The sequence below is a fragment of the Dermacentor variabilis genome, chromosome 4 (assembly GCF_050947875.1).
Source record: "Dermacentor variabilis isolate Ectoservices chromosome 4, ASM5094787v1, whole genome shotgun sequence".
NCBI classification, from domain to species: domain Eukaryota; kingdom Metazoa; phylum Arthropoda; class Arachnida; order Ixodida; family Ixodidae; genus Dermacentor; species Dermacentor variabilis.
In genome coordinates, this window is record NC_134571.1 from 143,522,560 (window position 1) to 143,539,594 (window position 17,035).

Sequence of the window (17,035 nt, forward strand, 5' to 3'; positions counted from 1 at the left end):
AAAGAACGAAGAGCAAAACACACTAATCGTGATTCAATTCATGAGCGGAATCTTTGGATAGCTTACAATACACATTCGGCCCGGCTTTTAGAACCAGCACGACATACGCAGCTCGCGCCGTTTGGACATAGCTTAATCAGCTATGTCCAAAGTGCTTTCGCATGCTCTTTGAAGCTTTGACCAAAGCTTCGTGTCGTCCAACCAGTCGCCGTCTACGATATCTCCCTAAACAGAGGTTTATTAAGCCGCGCTTGTCGTCATATAAACCAATTGTAAACACTGAGGCAACAGAGGCAGTTGAGGCACGCGATGGACGCGTCACCACCTAAAAAGACATGGCAGCGCCCACGCGATCGCCGCAAAAAGGGTCAGTAAACTTCACGGGTGTGCCTTAGTGAAATTGCACCTTAGCTTCATGAACTTCATATGCTATAGCTTCCGATAAGCGGAGTTTCCTCCTCACAGGTTATAAATGCGTAAGGACCTGTATGCGTACGCAACGAGAAAACCCGAACGTCGTCCGTCCGTCTGTCTCGTGAGGCGAATCCCTATAAAGAAATTAATCTATAAAACTAAATAAAGCCGATAGGAAAAACCGTGGCGGTGGTGAGTTGCGAACCTACGATCGACCACACGCTGATAAGCCGAGTGTCTTACCCATTGGCTAAACACCCACGCTTCCAGAAGGTGAATATATCTGAACCATGGGCGCTATAACGTAAAACTATTCCAATTCTGCTATCAACCCTCCGCGATTGGTCAAAAACTTTTTTCGACCACCCCCCGCTTCACCTGTCTGTCACGCGACGTCACGAAAACCACGATACCTCTCCTTCTGATATGATGTGTACACACTGATTATGCATGATTTGACAGAAAAAAGAAAAACGGTTATTTATGATTCGACCCCTTTTCGCCATTAGCCCTCGGCTATTGGTAAAAAGTTTTCGGGCTGCACCCACTACACCTGCCTGTCACGCGACGTCACAAAACCGCACAAACTCACCGCGTCAAAGTGACGTGTACGCGATAAAGATGCATTAATATGTCGAACAAAACTGAATTTTTTTCGGACTAGCCGCAGACTGCCCCGTTCCGAAAGGAATAAAAGATGGCTGCCGCTGATCGCTGAGACGCTGGCTACTCGCACCTGCCGGAGAGCATGGTTGTATTTGCGTATAATAAAACTTCTTGCGTGGCCGTGTAACGTTTTCAAGCACTTTCGGCGCGTTTACTACCTCATTCTGCCAACTCTTCTTTGTTGAGGGTCTGCTTTAGCGTCATTCTTAAGCTTCCGTTGCATGCCACCACGATTTTCGACCAGCCACCACAAGCTAAGTAAGGCAAAGCCGACCAATCGCAGATGCCGGTACCACCCTCTTCATCCGGTTATCAATTTTCAGTGCACTGGCTCTGCCTCAGTGAATCCCTCTCCACTTGAGCGTTCTCCTCGCCTCTTGTCAGCCAATTAGATACGACAAGCCGTTCAGTGTAGGCAATGTTATTCGTTTTTCAAGCGAACAAAAGTTTCCTCCTATGAACGAGAAGAGCGTTTGACTGGTCTGTTCAGACAACCCTGTGGGTGAACGCCCGGTGCTTGCGTCGGTGGTTACGCAAATTCGACGTCAGAAAATTAGAAAAGAAACATACTGGAATAGTTTTACGTTATAGGGCCCCATATGAATGTATTGTACGGGCGATAGAAAACTAATGTCAAATGAGAATAGTTTGTCCCAAAGCTTTGTTTAAAAATTTGATGATGGGGAAATAAAAGCCATCTCATGGACGATATGTAGATCCGACTTGGAGCATTGTAGACATCAGGAAAATTGCGATTTTACGAAAATTCAATGCTAAACACGCCAAATCCCGATGCGTTTCGGTGGTCGCGGGATGCGCTTTCGTTGGGGCGTTCCTTCACCGGCTTAAATGCGACCGATCTCTGAGGGATCATGTGCTTCACATCGTGCAACACAGACAGATAAGCAATCAGTGAGTTGATAAGGGTAATAAGCTGTGATTATGGGTGTTATATGGGTCTCATCACGGCAGATAATCGTTTGACGCGGATGGATAAGATACTAAGGAGCGATAAGCGCTTAAAATTCTGATCAGAGTAATTCTAGTTAGGTTGTTAAGGACCGATAAGGATTGACAAGGCTAGGATAGAATCCGATGAGATTCGTAAGGACCACTGTGAGTTGATGGGCGTCGGATTATTTCCGAGAAGGTTGATAAGGACATATAGGGGTTGGTAACCAGATCGATTGACATATAAGGTTGATGATCAGATCGATTGCGATAAGGTTTATACAGACAGAGAAGAGCTGATATGGCTCGGACCTAGTCAGATAAGGTTGATAACGACCGATAAGGGTTCATAAGGATTTCTACTGCTCGGATGAAGTTGACAAGGGGCTGCGTAGAGATAATCAAGTTGAACAATGATTACGCCTACTTAGAGAACCCCCAGAGAGTTCCTGCGTGAACTTTTACATACTTGGCACCACCCACAGATTCTTAATAAAACGGTTGGAGAGAACGATGATGACATAAGTTGCAGCAGGTAAATGTAAGCGCGAGAAAATCTTGCCAAATGGCCGGAGCATGGAAAACGATAGCAATGTTTTACCGTTACGTTGAGGTTCTTAAGACGGTGTGCGCACAATAAACGAGGCAGGCGTCTTGGCACGACACAACGCTCGAGGTCACTCAGGCTGTGCGGCATAAACAAGGCCTTGGCAAGTGTTAGGCGTTTCAAAACGCTGACGTAGGATGCTTCGATGGCGTACTATCGAGGCATCCAATGCTGGCGCGATGCGGAATGCCGCCACCAGCTTTGCAGGCGTCCCGGTTTAATGGTGTGCGAGAGCTGACAGAAGCGAAGGTGCCAGCACTTGTAGCTTGAAGCGTATATTCGGTTTCGCATGTGCCAAATGCTGTGGTATGCCTATAGCTGCAAAAAAGAAGCGGTAACGTTTGTGCGCACAAGAATTGTACCAGCAATGGAAGGAACGCTGCCCCGGCTCGGCAGCAGAGGCTTCGCTGCTTTTGTAGCCAAAGGCGCTGCGCGGGTTTGTAGGCACTCTCACCCTCGGCGCGCGAACAGCGCATGTGCCGTCGATAGCATGAACGCACGATGGTGCCGACGAAGCGAAGGTGCCTTGAGCATCCGTATATATATATATATATATATATATATATATATATATATATATATATATATATATATATATATATATATATATATATATATATATATATATATATATATATATATATATAATTGCCATCCCCGTTATTATGTAGCAAGATTAGACATGCCGTCCCACAACTGCGCACACTGCATAGTTCTCATATGCGCGCCGCTACGAACTTAGACTTTGTTCTTAATCACCTATTCACAATGTGTCACTACGCGCAACAACCTTTTGCTCCTTTCCCAATTCGCAGACACTTGCACTTTCGAGAACGGCATCTGCCCTGAATGGGTGTCGACGAACTGCAGCCGAGAGGCCTGCTTCGAGGCTCGCAAGGTGGCCTCTATGAAACTCGGACCAGCCTATGACCACACTTTCAAGACTGGTAAGAAAGACCACCGCAAGTGATCCTCTTCATTGATGTGCGTGCACCGATACAGCGGCCTATCGGATACTGTGCTTCACCTAGGTATCGGACTTAGAGAGCTTTTCTTTTTTTCTCGAGCTGATAATTATGAGGAGTTTCGTCATACCTGCTCCATCGGCTGTGAATCCTTATTATACTATATTATGAATCCTTATTATATTATACCTGAAACACTTTTGTAACTAACTGTAGAATGAGATCCATATGAAATGACGTGGCCTAACAAATATCCTTCCGTGAAAATTTCTCAATTCCTTCGAGCGCAAACGAAGTTAGACGTAAATACCTGACCGATGAGCGGCTTTCTTTCTCGTTTCATATCACTAGCGCGCTGAAAACTGCACAGAGGCGTTGGCAAGGTGGCGGAAAGAAGCAATGCCTCGCTGGCACCGCCGAATTATCGAAGGCTTTCGCCGGCGAAACAGCTTGTGGTGGCACTCCGTGGTGGTCACGGTATTTACGCTACGCTTTTAATCTCGAAGGCCACGCGTAGCAGACGTACACCTTGGTAGCAGGCGCAGCAACGCGCAACTGTCGTGTGTAGACCGGTTCTGCAAAGATGATGTGGTTTTTCTGTCGTTTTCCGACCGCTGACATATATATTTTTCATTGATCTAAATCAAATGAGCTATAATTGCTATACTGAGAATGTCCTCACGATGACGAAATCAGCTGATAGCTGTTCGTGGGCCCAGATGCAAGCGATGACGCTGCTTGGCATATCATATTGACCGCAAATAGGACGGGGACAGACCACCCGTGCTGTTTATGTGTTCTCTCCCTCTGTCCCCGTCTTATTTGCTGTCAATATGATATGCAGTAAATACCAACTAGGCCAAAGTGAAGTTCTTCTGCTGCTTGGCAAGATTGCGATGGAGAGGGCATGCAATTTTTGGCTGCTATTGACACGAGATTGCAAATTCCCTGCTGCATGCAGTGCAACAATATTTGGCTCGCATGTTCGCAGGACCCCTATTGATAGATTGGCTAGGTTTTCTTGCTGTGTTCATGAAGTGTGTGAGAGCCCCTTTAATTAAAGTTGCTATGACAACATTCGCCATCATCAATGACCTTGGCTTGTTTCGCGAGCTAATGCTGAAGTTAGAGCCCGATTGGAAGCGTCCTAGCTCTTCTTTTAGATCTTCTACTTACGTCTTCTATTTTTCTTAACCGATTTCACCATATCCACAAATTGCAAACATTAACCATACGAGATATAACAACTAATACTGAGCAGGGCGTATAACCTTAATAAGGTTCAAAGTAAGGTCCGCAGCACATAGCTGTAGCAGCAGCAGCCGCAGCACATAGTTGTCGTGACAGTTGTTAGCATTAGGTAACTGACAGAGTTTTCTACATGGATGTACATGGACGGCTTTGCTTGCCTTTACGTTGTGCATTTTATACTTTGTTTCCAAATGTAGTGACATAAGTTTGTTCAAGCAAAAATATGTTTTTGCCTATCACAGTCGCAATATTTGATCGCCCCTTTGTTTGTTTGTTTTTTGCTTGCGTTGCATGCAGCGGATGGCTGGAGCGCTTACGCGTCGACAGGAACATCAAAACTTGGGTTTCCGCGTGCTGAACTGTCCCGAAAATTTAAGGGACCTTTCTGTTTCACCGCCTGGTACCACCAATCCGGCACGCAAGCTGCAAAGGCCTCATTCATCCGGGATCACACAATGAGACCACGAAAATTATTTTACTCCACTCAGCCGGACATGGCCGGCCGCTGGCAAAGAGTGCGGTACTCAGAGAAGGTCGCCCAGGAATTCGAGGTTTGTGGAGCAGTGTACTTGAGATCTTGCGATGCGCTTTGAAAGCAAACGTACTCTTGTACCGTGGTTGATACGCTCAGATAGGGAGAAGCGTTAACAAGCTGAATAGACCCCGTATTCTCTTTTTTTGGACGCTTTTCTGCGATAATAAAAAACTGACAAGAGCCGTACCTATACGCAAGAAGAAAAAGAAATAACAATGATAATAGCCGGAGATTGGCTACGCAAGCACATGCGGCATTGAAAAAATAAATGACAAATAAATAAATAAACAAATAAATAAATAAAGTTTTCAGATATGAGCTGAGGAGCAGGCACCACTGCACGATGGCACATGGTACAGTACTACCGTGCGGCTTTCACCATGGTGCGAGACTTCACTATCTTTGGAATCGACCCACGATAATGGTTAGACAGCTACAAGAAAATTAGGGTTATGCCCAAAGACAGATAACGCTCTGTTAGCATTAACTAAACACCTAGCATCTCTAATACTAACTTTGGTAACTCAAGGGTACTTAATTTACGTATACAACACAAGTCACTCTTCGTTTTTTTTGGGGATAATTGCTTTTTCCAGGTCTTTTATGTAATCTTGCATTTTGGTAATTTGCCAGACAAATGCATCGCCCCGATGTGGTAAAAGTAAACTAGTGCGCTTGCTTTATTATTAGATACGTACTTTATTTTTTCAGAGCAATTCTGCGATAGACTGAAACCTAGACAACATTTCTGGCAACTACGAAGCCTTCTTTCATGATTTTTTATACGGCTGAGAAGGAAATAGGCAAGTCTGCATTATTATAGAGAGCGGGAAAGCTCATGTAAATTGGTAGTCGTGGAATATAAATTTGCAAAATAAACCCCGCCTATTATTTCATCATGGCAACTAACCTCAATCCATGATCTCAGAAAACAAAGGTTAGGGACGCTGTAACGTAATGGTATTGCAAATTTTTCGATTCCAATTCTGCAATCAGTCCACCATGATTGGGAAAAAAATTTCCGGGCCACCCCCCACTTCGCCTGTCTGTCACGCAACGTCAGGAAAACCGCGAGACCGTCCCATCTGATATGATGTGTGCACACTGATTATGCATGATTAGACCTAACAAAAGAATAATAATTATTTTTGATTCGACTCGTTTTTGGCCATAGGACTTCGCCATTGATCGAATGTTTTCGGGCTTCGCTCACTTTGCCTTTCTGTCACGGACTTCACGAAAACCGCGAAAGCTCACCGCGTCAAAGTAACGTGTACCCGTTAAAAACGCATTAATATGCCGAACAAAACATTTTTTTTTCTGAATAGCCGGAGGCTTCCCCGTTCTGAAAGGAATAGAAAATGGCTGCCCGCCGATTGCGTAGGTACTAGCTGCTCGGAGCGGCCTGATAGCATGGATTTATTTGCGTAACATAAACATTTTTCCGTGGCACTATAACGTTACCGGGCCCTTTCGGCACGTATACGACGTCACTTTGGCAACTATTCGTTGGTAAGGAACCGTTCAAGCGGCATTTTTAACGTTCCGTTGCTCGCCGCCGCTATTCTCTTATCAGCCACCGCAAGCTAAGGAAAGGAAAACGGACCAATCGCTGAAGCCGGCACCAGCCTTCTAGTCCGGTTGTCTACTTTCACTGGACTGGATCGGTTCTATCGAACCCTCTCCACTTGAGCGTGCACCTCGCCCCTTTTCAGCCAATTCTATAAGAAAATCCGCTAAATGTAAGCGATGCTATCGTTTTTAAAGAAAAAAAGTGTCGCCTATAAACGAGGAGTGCGTTTGATTGGACTTTTCAAACAAGGCTGCGGGTTACCGCACAATGGTTGCGTCGGTAGGAACGTAAATTTGACGTCCGTAAATTGCAATAAGAAAAGATTGGAATAGTTTACCGTTATAGGGCCCTAGCTTTGCTTTTTAACAAAACAAGTTGTTACTGCAATTGATACGGCCGACAAAGCTACGGATCTTATCTCGGATAGTAGTCTTATCTCGGACGATAGTCTGATACTTTGATATTCGTATCAATGCTTCGCATTTAATAATAATATTTGGGGTTTTACGTGCCAAAACCACTTCCTGATTATGAGGCACGCCGTAGTGGAGGACTCCGGAAATTTTGACCACCTGGGGTTCTTTGACGTGCACCTAAATCTAAGCACACGGGTGTTTTGGCATTTCGCCCCCATCGAAATGCGGCCGCCGTGGCCGGGATTCGATCCCGCGACCTCGTGCTCAGCAGCCCAACACCATAGCCACTGAGCAACCACGGCGGGTAATGCTTCGCATTTCGGGTAAAACATCAACATTTAGCATGGGCAAATATCACTGGAGCTCTTCTCTCATGTTATCACATAACGTGAGAAAAGATTTGTCTGTCTAAGTGCTAAGCGGAAAATAATTGCTTATTGTGTTGTTTTTTTTTATTTCTCAATCTTAACAGATTATCATCCGCTACGATGTGACAAAGCCACAAGAGAGAGGAGTGTTCGCTCTCGACGATTTAACCCTGGAAAAGGAATGCAGCGGTAAGGTCGAACACATGGGTACAAGTACTGCTGATTAAACAAAATATCCGGGGTCACCTAAGCACTTTTTATCAGTTGGGAATGCTAAAGCATTAATGTCCACTTGAACTCCGCTGAGCGGTCCTTCGAGTTTTGCGCCACGAATAATACACTATAGCGGTAGTGCTACTCGAGCCAGTAAGCAGCATCAGCCTGCGGTATCAACGCTGCATGCCGCCGACGTCCTGCGCGAAGAGAGACCGAGCAAGCAGCAGCGGCTACCAAGGCCTGAGCGCGCGCAGCATCTAAGCCCTTTGCAGGTGAAGGAGAGAGAGAGATACGGACCACGCGCAAGCTTTCCAGGGCAAAATCGACGGGGCGTCGCGGCGATGCCCTCTCTCACGCAACACCTGGCGCGCTAGTGCTAGTAGATGTTCCCTTTCACCCGATCTGCTCCGACGAGACACGATCGGGCGATAGCGTCGCCTGCTGCGCGTCCGCCGCGGGTCGGCCTGGCATTGCATATCACCGGGACCGGCCCACATATGGGGAGTTTTTTTTTTTTTTTTTGCTTACAACGACACGAAAATGTCCTTGGACGGTAGATGTATACAGCTTCGCTGTAAAAGGAACCCACTTGCGCCTAATCTGAGTTCACGTTTGCTACGAGCGGCATTGCAGTGCGCGGAATACGTGACGTGGCGTCCGTGCTCATTCGCTTTGTGCGAGCTTCACCTACCATGCTAACATGCAGTCCTGCATATTACAATTTTTATTGCGATAGCAACTATAGGGACACCCCAGGCGCATTTATGCCGTCGGCGTCGCCGCCACCGTGAGGTTCCGTGTAAAGTCCAAGGTCGATAAAATCGCCACCGCGCGCCGTAGGCTGTGTGTGCGAGAGAAAGCATGCGAGGGGGAGCCGGCGATCGCGCCTGCACCTCACGCATGCAAGAAAGGAAAGCGGGGAGGCAGCGCACCTCTTCCGTTGTGAACAACGATGAGGGGGGGGGGGGTGAAGGAGGAGGAGGATAGAGAGGGAGGGGCGTTTTACTCCGCAAGGTTTGGGTACGGGCTAGTTGGTTACTCCGGGCGGCCTGGTCGGCTCAGGCGGCTGTGCGCACCCATCCGCACTGCTATATCTTGATAGCCATCTGCGCAGGGGACAGATTCCGCAGCGCACTGTGTTTTTGCGGCTTATTTCGCGTTGATGCAAGACGCAGTCCAATGGTCAATTCGTTCGCTGCTGTTGCCGCGCTTGCGGACTTCAGAGTTTCGACAGCGAGCTTCCGCGGCCATCGAGTGAGATGTCTTCATGTTTGCTCGTGCGCGCTTGACATTATGCTTGCTAACTTAGTATACCTACGTTTTACATTTTTTACGGCCGATACAACTGCTATCTATACTTCGTATAGCTGTGCACTAATTTGCTACGGTAATCGATGCTTCACCTTTCGGGCAAAACTGCCACATTTTTTCACTCGTCCCGCAGCAGCGCTCTCGTCTGTGTATTCGCTTTTTAGTAGATAACTCATTTGGGTACGTAATATAGTGAGAATTATCAATTTCAAAACAAGTCATACGGCGAAATCAGCCTGATATTTTATGAAATCAAAATCACTTGTTTCAGACGAGCACGTAAAAGATGTGAATAGTGAACGCGTTGACATCGCAACTTACCAGTCTCTGCTCGTAGAGACAGTAGAGATATCATTCCGGAGGATTGTCAAGCACGAAACAATCTTCCCACAGTTGCACTCGCGGAAAGTGCCATAAAAGGTTGAAGGACGAACGGACACTTTCATGGGGAATATGTAAGAGCATCGTGATTCTTGAGTTCCATTGCCTTGCTAATTAATAACCTCGGCTAATTATCAAGGGTGCATGAATATTCAAAGCTCCGTATACTAACAGTATACTACACACTAACTGTTCGTATTCGAGAAGGAACTTCTCGCTAATTCTGAATATTCAAAACTAAGAAATATTTTGCTACAAGAGAACGTTGAAGTCTGGTTGATGTTCTCCATCTGGTAAACAAAATATTGAAAATCACCAGAAGAACGAAAATGACGAAAAAGTTTTGAAGCCAGCAACATCATTAGTAATGCAAGCTTCGCTTTCGGTTTCGCGGTGGAAGCTTGTATGACATCCTGTGATTTTTGCTTGTAGTCTCCCACTACTGCTTCACCAGTCCAGTGATATAGAAGTCTAATTTTTACGCTCTAACCTGTTATAATCTGTTTGGAACAGGCCCTTTTGCATGTTTTTATCGCCTACACGTTCCTCAGAAGCTTTTCTTTAACCACAATTTCCTATCTTCTAGCGTTTATTAGCGTGTTTGGCAAGTTAGTTGTAGAGCAGCCATTCTTTCTTGGAGAACTTTCAGTCTTAACTCAGTTCTAAAATGGTTGACAGACTATTCATTTAACAAAAATAGTGATCGTTTTCTTAAACCTTATAATTTGTCCTGGACTGAGGACGCCACCCACGCCGGGCGATTTCCACCATCAACTCATTTCCATAAATACAATTTGTTCCTCCTCCTTTGTCCCTGAAAATTCGTAGTCTTTTCTGCAGTGCTCCGTACAGGCCTGGTAACTAATGATACCGAAATAAATAATCCTGCTGTATATGTATGTACACCTGCGTTTGGATATTCTGTATTCTAATCCGTACTTGATTTTGATTCGTATTCCAAAATGTTGATATTCGCCCAACTCTGCAAAGTGAATAAAACAATTATTTTAGATTTCTAACCACATGGGGTTATGGTTTGGCTTGAAGGTTGGTATGCAGCCAAGTCAAGAAATAAGGATCAGCCAGGTGCTTTAAAAAGGGCTATTTTGTAGATGTGTTGCGAACTGCCCTCTGCACTTGTACTGAGCGTTTCTTCTGTGCCCTCATCTAAGGTTGCGATATTTATTCTACCATCGCTACAAAAAAAATTTCTCTATTAGTCAGTAAAATTATGTATTTAGCCAAGTTTGCTCACTCAGGCGGAAGCCTGATTGCGCCTATTCCACTACTCACGCACCGTCAGCGTGCTGGTGTGTGTCCTCGTCGTCTTTTGTGACCGGACCATTGTGGCACGTAGTAGTGCAATACAGGGCCTCTCTCCGACGAGGAAGCCATGAACTAGACAAATGGCGATGCGAGGATTGCGGTGGTGCGAAGCGCACGCGTCGAGTAGGACAGGCCTGGTCGGGAGGGAATATGACAGAAGAAGTGGCTAAAGCATCAGAGTCCAACTAAGCAGGCTTCGGACAGCCGACGGAGACCGTATGTTCCCGGCCGTTGATGAGCAATAGAAAGTGTTTAGGTGCACGCTTGAATACTTTGAATGGACCATCATACGGGGGTCACAAGGGAGGACGCACAGCGTCGTGGCGCACAAAGACGTGCGTGCAGTTTTCAAGGCCAGGCTTGACGTATACGCGCCGGAAAGAACGTCTTTGGGGAGAACGACAGTATGCATAGCGCTACGTAGATGGTAGGCGTAGTCGGAAACGTAAGCAGGTATGGTGGGTGAATTCACCAGGGACTCGTAGAGTGGTGCCAAACGTAAGCTAGGCGGCGCTGATGGAAGAGTCACTGCGAAGAGCTGTGCAGGGGCCAAGCATAGCAAAAGGAAGGCGCTCGATCAACGATGAAGGAAAAGTCGAAGACATGTGTGAAGCCTTCAGTTGGTGGTGAAAACGTTCGATGATCCCATTGGATATCGTGTGGTGCGAGATAGTCTTGATGTGATTGACGCCGAGTAGCCGATATAGCTTGGCGAACAGTGTTGAGTCGAACTGGCAGCCCCGGTCAGTCGTAATGGTGGAAGGGACACTGTAGAGCCTAATCCAGAGTGTGATGAGTGCTCGAGTTATCAGATCCGCCGTTATCTACAGGAAGGGCATTGTTTCAGGCCATCTGTTTAACCTGTGAATGCAGGATAAAGGTAGCGATGGTTCCCACATGGAGGAAAGGGGCTAACAATATCCACGTGCAGATGGCTGAAGTGAGGGTCCCGAGATGTGAATTTTCCAAGAGGTTTCGCAGTGTGGTGATGCACCTTAGACTGTTGGCAGTTGAGACACGGCGGGACCAGCGACGAACGTCTATGTGGATACTGGGCCGCACTTAACGAGAAGTGACGAGTCGCTGCGTTGAGCGAATGCTAGAAGATTGTGTGGTCAGAAGGTTGCGTGTTCGAATCACGTCCGGGTCACTAATTTGTTGCTGGAGAAAAACTAGACAGATGCTGGTGCCTGGTGACCCCAAATTATAATTTTAGACGAGCCTGCTCAAACAAGTCGTAGCCTGACTCTACCGATTCCAATGCTCGCACATGGTCAGTGTGCTGGTGCGTGTCCTCGTCACCTTTTGTGACAGGACCATTGTGGTATGTAGTAGTGCATTACACTGTCATAATCTTCATTTTAGCAATAGAGTTTGTATTATTCCAAAATAGGGTGCATTCTACACTTGTGGAATACACAACTACACAACTACACAACTGCGTGAGAGTTTCTCTCTCTTTGCAGTTGGGCGATTGGTAGCCGTCCACATCGACCCAATTTACCATATTAGATAATCGGAAATGAATGTCATGGGAGGCCAAATACAAAATCATGATTATAAATCCAGCGTGCAAATATCACGAAGAAATTGTTCATTTTTAACTTATAAAGACATCTCTTCAACAACAACACTTATTGCAGTGGCCGTTCAGGGCCGTATTGCATATTCCTAAGAAGAATGTGAGTAAGCTGACGTGAAGCAAACATGCAAATTTTAGGTCCCCATTATCTCTTTAAAAAGTTTCTTGTTCAGGAAATAATGGCGACAAAGTTTTTGCAACTCGTAATCTTCACATACAATGTAGAGAAATACCTGCGGGAGCAGTGACCACTAAATTTAAACTACGAAATTGTGCTTTGATGATGAATACGCTATGCATTGCTATAGATGTGGCTCATCAGTGACAATTCCTGGATGTACTCGGCAAAAAAAGATAAGCGATAATATTATGCATTTTCAAAAATAACACTGCAAATCTCACAGCGGTTTAAATGCGCTATGTGGCCGGAGTCCATTCATCAAATTCTTAGTCACGTTGAAAGAAGGCAAACTTCTGCAATTCAAACTAAACTATTTGACTAGAAGCTCCCTGACCAGCGAGAGTGAGGACATTTTGAGGTTTACGAAGCACCCAGTAGAACTGCACACATGGTCGGAGTAAGGCTCAGTATGATTGGCTCACTACAGATATGAATCCCGTTCAAGTCTCGCAAGAGAATGCTGTGGCTAGTAATCATGAAGTGAAATGGCTGCACCCTGTATAGAAAAGATTGCTTTTCAGCATTACGCATCTGCTTTGAAGGGACAACTTAGATGGTTCAGGTGGCAGGGAACACTACAAGAAATCCTTGCTTCAGGAATTGCAATACTCTTAACGAAAGTATCCACGGCCACAGTGGTCCCTTGGTGCACATAGAGAGCCGATTGCAGCGCTGAAATTTAACAAAACTTGACTCATAGAACTTGACCTGGTAATTACAGTAGACAGTGAAATACTTCCATTGGAATGAAACGGACAAAGACATTGGAACTTCAACCTACCCCACATTCTGAGTGGGTAACGCCGGTAGGGCTTGTTCAAAAGAATGACGGCTCCAGCTGCTTCAGTGCTGAATACAGGACATGGTCTCACAGTAGCTAGGAAAGCGCCGCATTCTCTTCCTGAACACGCTAACAGAAATCTTTTGAGTGTCTATCCGAGTGACATACTTATAAATGGAAAATAATAACTGACCATGCTGAATAAGTTGACAAGGTATTGTCGAGGCTGAGCGAGACCGGGTTATTACTCAAGCTTGAAAAATGCCACTTTGCTGTTAATCTGATCAATTACTTGGTCACAGCATTAATAGTAATGGTGTGCATGTCCAAAGGAGCAAAAAATGCAAGCCACCCTTAAAGCGTCAACGTCCACTAAAAAGGCATTGCCTGAGGTTTTTCATGAGCTCGTTGCAATATACGATTATTCCCTGCTTAAGAGAGACACAGTTGCTGCAAACTTTTACAACGCGCAGAAAGACACACCCTTAAATCGGGGAAATTTGCACAAGACAAATTTTGATATGCTCAAAGAAATTGGTGCGCTGGTAGTTGAAGCTAAGCCGTTTCTGCTTCTAGCAGATGCAACATAGTGTGGCATTTGCGTGGTCCATGCACTTGAAGATGACATCGGACTGGAGGGTGAAATTTAATTCTAAACATTGAAAATTGGTTTCTTCGGTAAAAAAAACATTCGGAGCTACATCAAAGTCTTGTAGTTGTTTTCTGTGTGAGTCATTTTCATTACAGCATCGATAGACATGGAGGACCATGTGTAAATTCTAATAACAAAGCATTAGCCACTCCTAGAATTTCTCTGAGAAACAAAAACTTGTCGCACAAGTTTTGTCGCCCCGTATGACACCATGCTGCTCTAAACTGGCTACGCGCGACTACACCCTTGTCTATTGGCCCTACCGTCTGCATTAAAACGCTGTAGCACTCAGTAGACTACAACTGTCATCAAACAAAGATGAGCCGCGCCGAACAGCTGATGTGTTCATGGTGGAACTCATGGCGAGTTAGGAGCTCACGGTACTTCAACTAGCGAAGTTCCCTGCACGAAATCTGATACTAGCTCAAGTTCTTGCAGCGGCTTAGATGGGAAACAAGCATTTCGAATATATATCGCTATATGTCTGACTTCAAGGAGAAATTTCTATGACAGATTGCTGCTTAATTCTGGAATCACCAGCCGTAATCACAACAAAGGCAGTGACAGATGTGAGAGCTTGCACAAGCAAGTCACAAAGGGACAGTGGCGATGAAGGATTGGCTTGAAGCTACATTTTGTTGCTAGGTGTAAACAAATATATTCAAAATCATGTCAATGCTTGTGCTGCCTGTTGCCCACGTCGAAGAGCCGTGGCTAAGGTACCATGCCCAGTGTTAAATCGACCGGTCAAACCGTGACACGTTATTCGTGCACATTTTGCTGGTCCCATGTGAAAAAAATCTGGAAAATTGTAGGCCCCTAAAGCACATGGCTCGAAGTGTGGAGCATAAAGAAAATGTAGTCCGCCAAACCTAATGCAGAGCTGCGAAGCAAACTTACAACATTTCGTGTTCTTGATAACACTGTGCCTGACAACGACCCATTGTTTGTTTTTGGACATACCAAAGAGTTCGTAAAAAGAAATGGTGTAATGCATGTGAAAAGCACCGTTTACTTCGAGCGGAGAATGGGCAAGCCGCACAAGTGGTGTCAAAAACGAAACGAGCTACGGTGAAGGATAAAAATAGGCTCTATGTTGTGTTGGATTGCTTGTTTTTTGCTTCAAGAGCACGCCAGAGTGTCCATGACAACAGGTCAAACAACCGTTGCTCAAGTGTGTTGCCGTGAACTGACCACTGCACCTTCGATCACGACCATCAAATTCTGATACTGCAGGACATAATGAAGCAGATTATCGAAGTATGACAAAAGTGCGCAAGTTGATTTATGGACGCGGCTTCACCCGGGCACCAGTCTGTATATAGGGCACCGTCGTATAATTGGCTGGTAAAGTGGTCCTGGGCTCCATCACCGTGGCGCTGATCATGCTTCCTTCAGAACTGCTGATTGGAACACAATTTATACTCCCTTATATAATGCTATTAGCATTGAGAGTCTAAATTAACAAATAAATAACTAAATAAATAAATAAGGTGCCAACAGGGTAAAGTGCGTCACCATTGGACCATATCAAAGCTGCCCTCACGGAAAGTTGAAGGAACAGCACCTCGGTAATCAGTGACTGTAACAACATACCACAGGCAATATACACAATCGATTCATCATTAGAGAGGACAACCAATCTGCGATTTCGAGACCTGCGCCGAGTGTCTCCACGCCAAGTACGCAGGAAGAGCAGCAGCATTATCTACTCGCTTGAGATTGCTACCAGGCATCGCCTAAAGCGGACAATTGCTGCCGTCTGGCTAACTTCATAATAGTAATAATAATAATAATAATAATAATAATAATAATAATAATAATAATAATAATAATAATAATAATAATAATAATCAGCAGCCTGGCTACAGCCACTGCAGGGCAAAGGCCTCTCCCATACTTCTCCAACAACTCCGGTCATGTGCTAATTGTTGCCATCTTGTCCCTGCAAACTTCTTAATCTCATCCGCACATTTAACTTTCTGCCGCCCCCTGCTACGCTTCCCTTCCCTTGGAATCCAGTCCGTAACCCTTAATGACCATCGGTTATCTTCCCTCCTCATTACATGTACTACCCAACGCAATTTCTTTTTCTTGATTTCAACTCACCTCACCCACTCTGGTCTTGTCTGATCCCTTATCGTTACACCCATCATTCTTCTTTCCATAGCTCGTTGCGCCGTCCTCAATTTAAGTAGGACCCTTTTCGTAAGCCTCCAGGTTTCTGCCCCGTACGTGAGTACTGGTAAGACACAGCTGTTATACACTTTTTTCTGGAGGGATAATGGCAACCTGCTGTTCATGATCTGAGAACGCCTGCCAAACGCACCCCATCCCAATCTTATTCTTCGGATTATTTCAGTCTCGAGGTACGGATCTGCGGTCACTACCTGCCCTGAGTAGATGTATTCCCTTACCACTTCCAGTGCCTCGCTACCTATCGTAAACTGCTGTTCTCTTCCGAGACTGTTAAACATTACTTTAGTTTTCTGCAGATTAATTTTTAGACCCACCCTTCTGCTTTGCCTCTCCAGGTCAGTGAGCATGCATTGGAATTGGTCCCCTGAGTTCCTAAGCAATGCAATATCATCAGCGAATCGCAAGTTACTAAGGTATTCTCCCTTAACTCTTATTCCCAATTTTTCCCAGTCCAGGCCTCTTAAGACCTCCTCTAAACGCGCTGTGAATAGCATTAGAGAGATTGTATCTTCCTGCCTGACGCCTTTGGTTATTGGGATTTTGTTGCTTTCTTTATGGAGGATACGGTGGATCTGGAGCCGCTATAGATATCTTTCAGTATTTTTACATACGGCTCGTCTACACCCTGATTCCGTAATGCCTCCATGAGAGTGGAGGTTT

General features: G+C 45.4%; 1 protein-coding gene across 5 annotated transcripts in view; it reads left to right on the forward strand.

Annotated features, from left to right (window-relative positions):
- Nucleotides 1-17,035, forward strand: part of LOC142579872 (MAM and LDL-receptor class A domain-containing protein 1-like) — a 245,253-nt gene that overhangs the window by 15,393 nt on the left and 212,825 nt on the right. For 4 of the 5 annotated variants that reach the window (XM_075690505.1, XM_075690509.1, XM_075690507.1 and 1 more), the window contains exons 2-4: nucleotides 3,454-3,585; nucleotides 5,152-5,405; nucleotides 7,851-7,953. In XM_075690505.1, the coding sequence (XP_075546620.1) occupies nucleotides 3,454-3,585; nucleotides 5,152-5,405; nucleotides 7,851-7,953 (489 nt within the window). The remainder of the gene's footprint in view (nucleotides 1-3,453; nucleotides 3,586-5,151; nucleotides 5,406-7,850; nucleotides 7,954-17,035) is intronic. The other variant, XM_075690508.1, reaches the window with a different exon arrangement.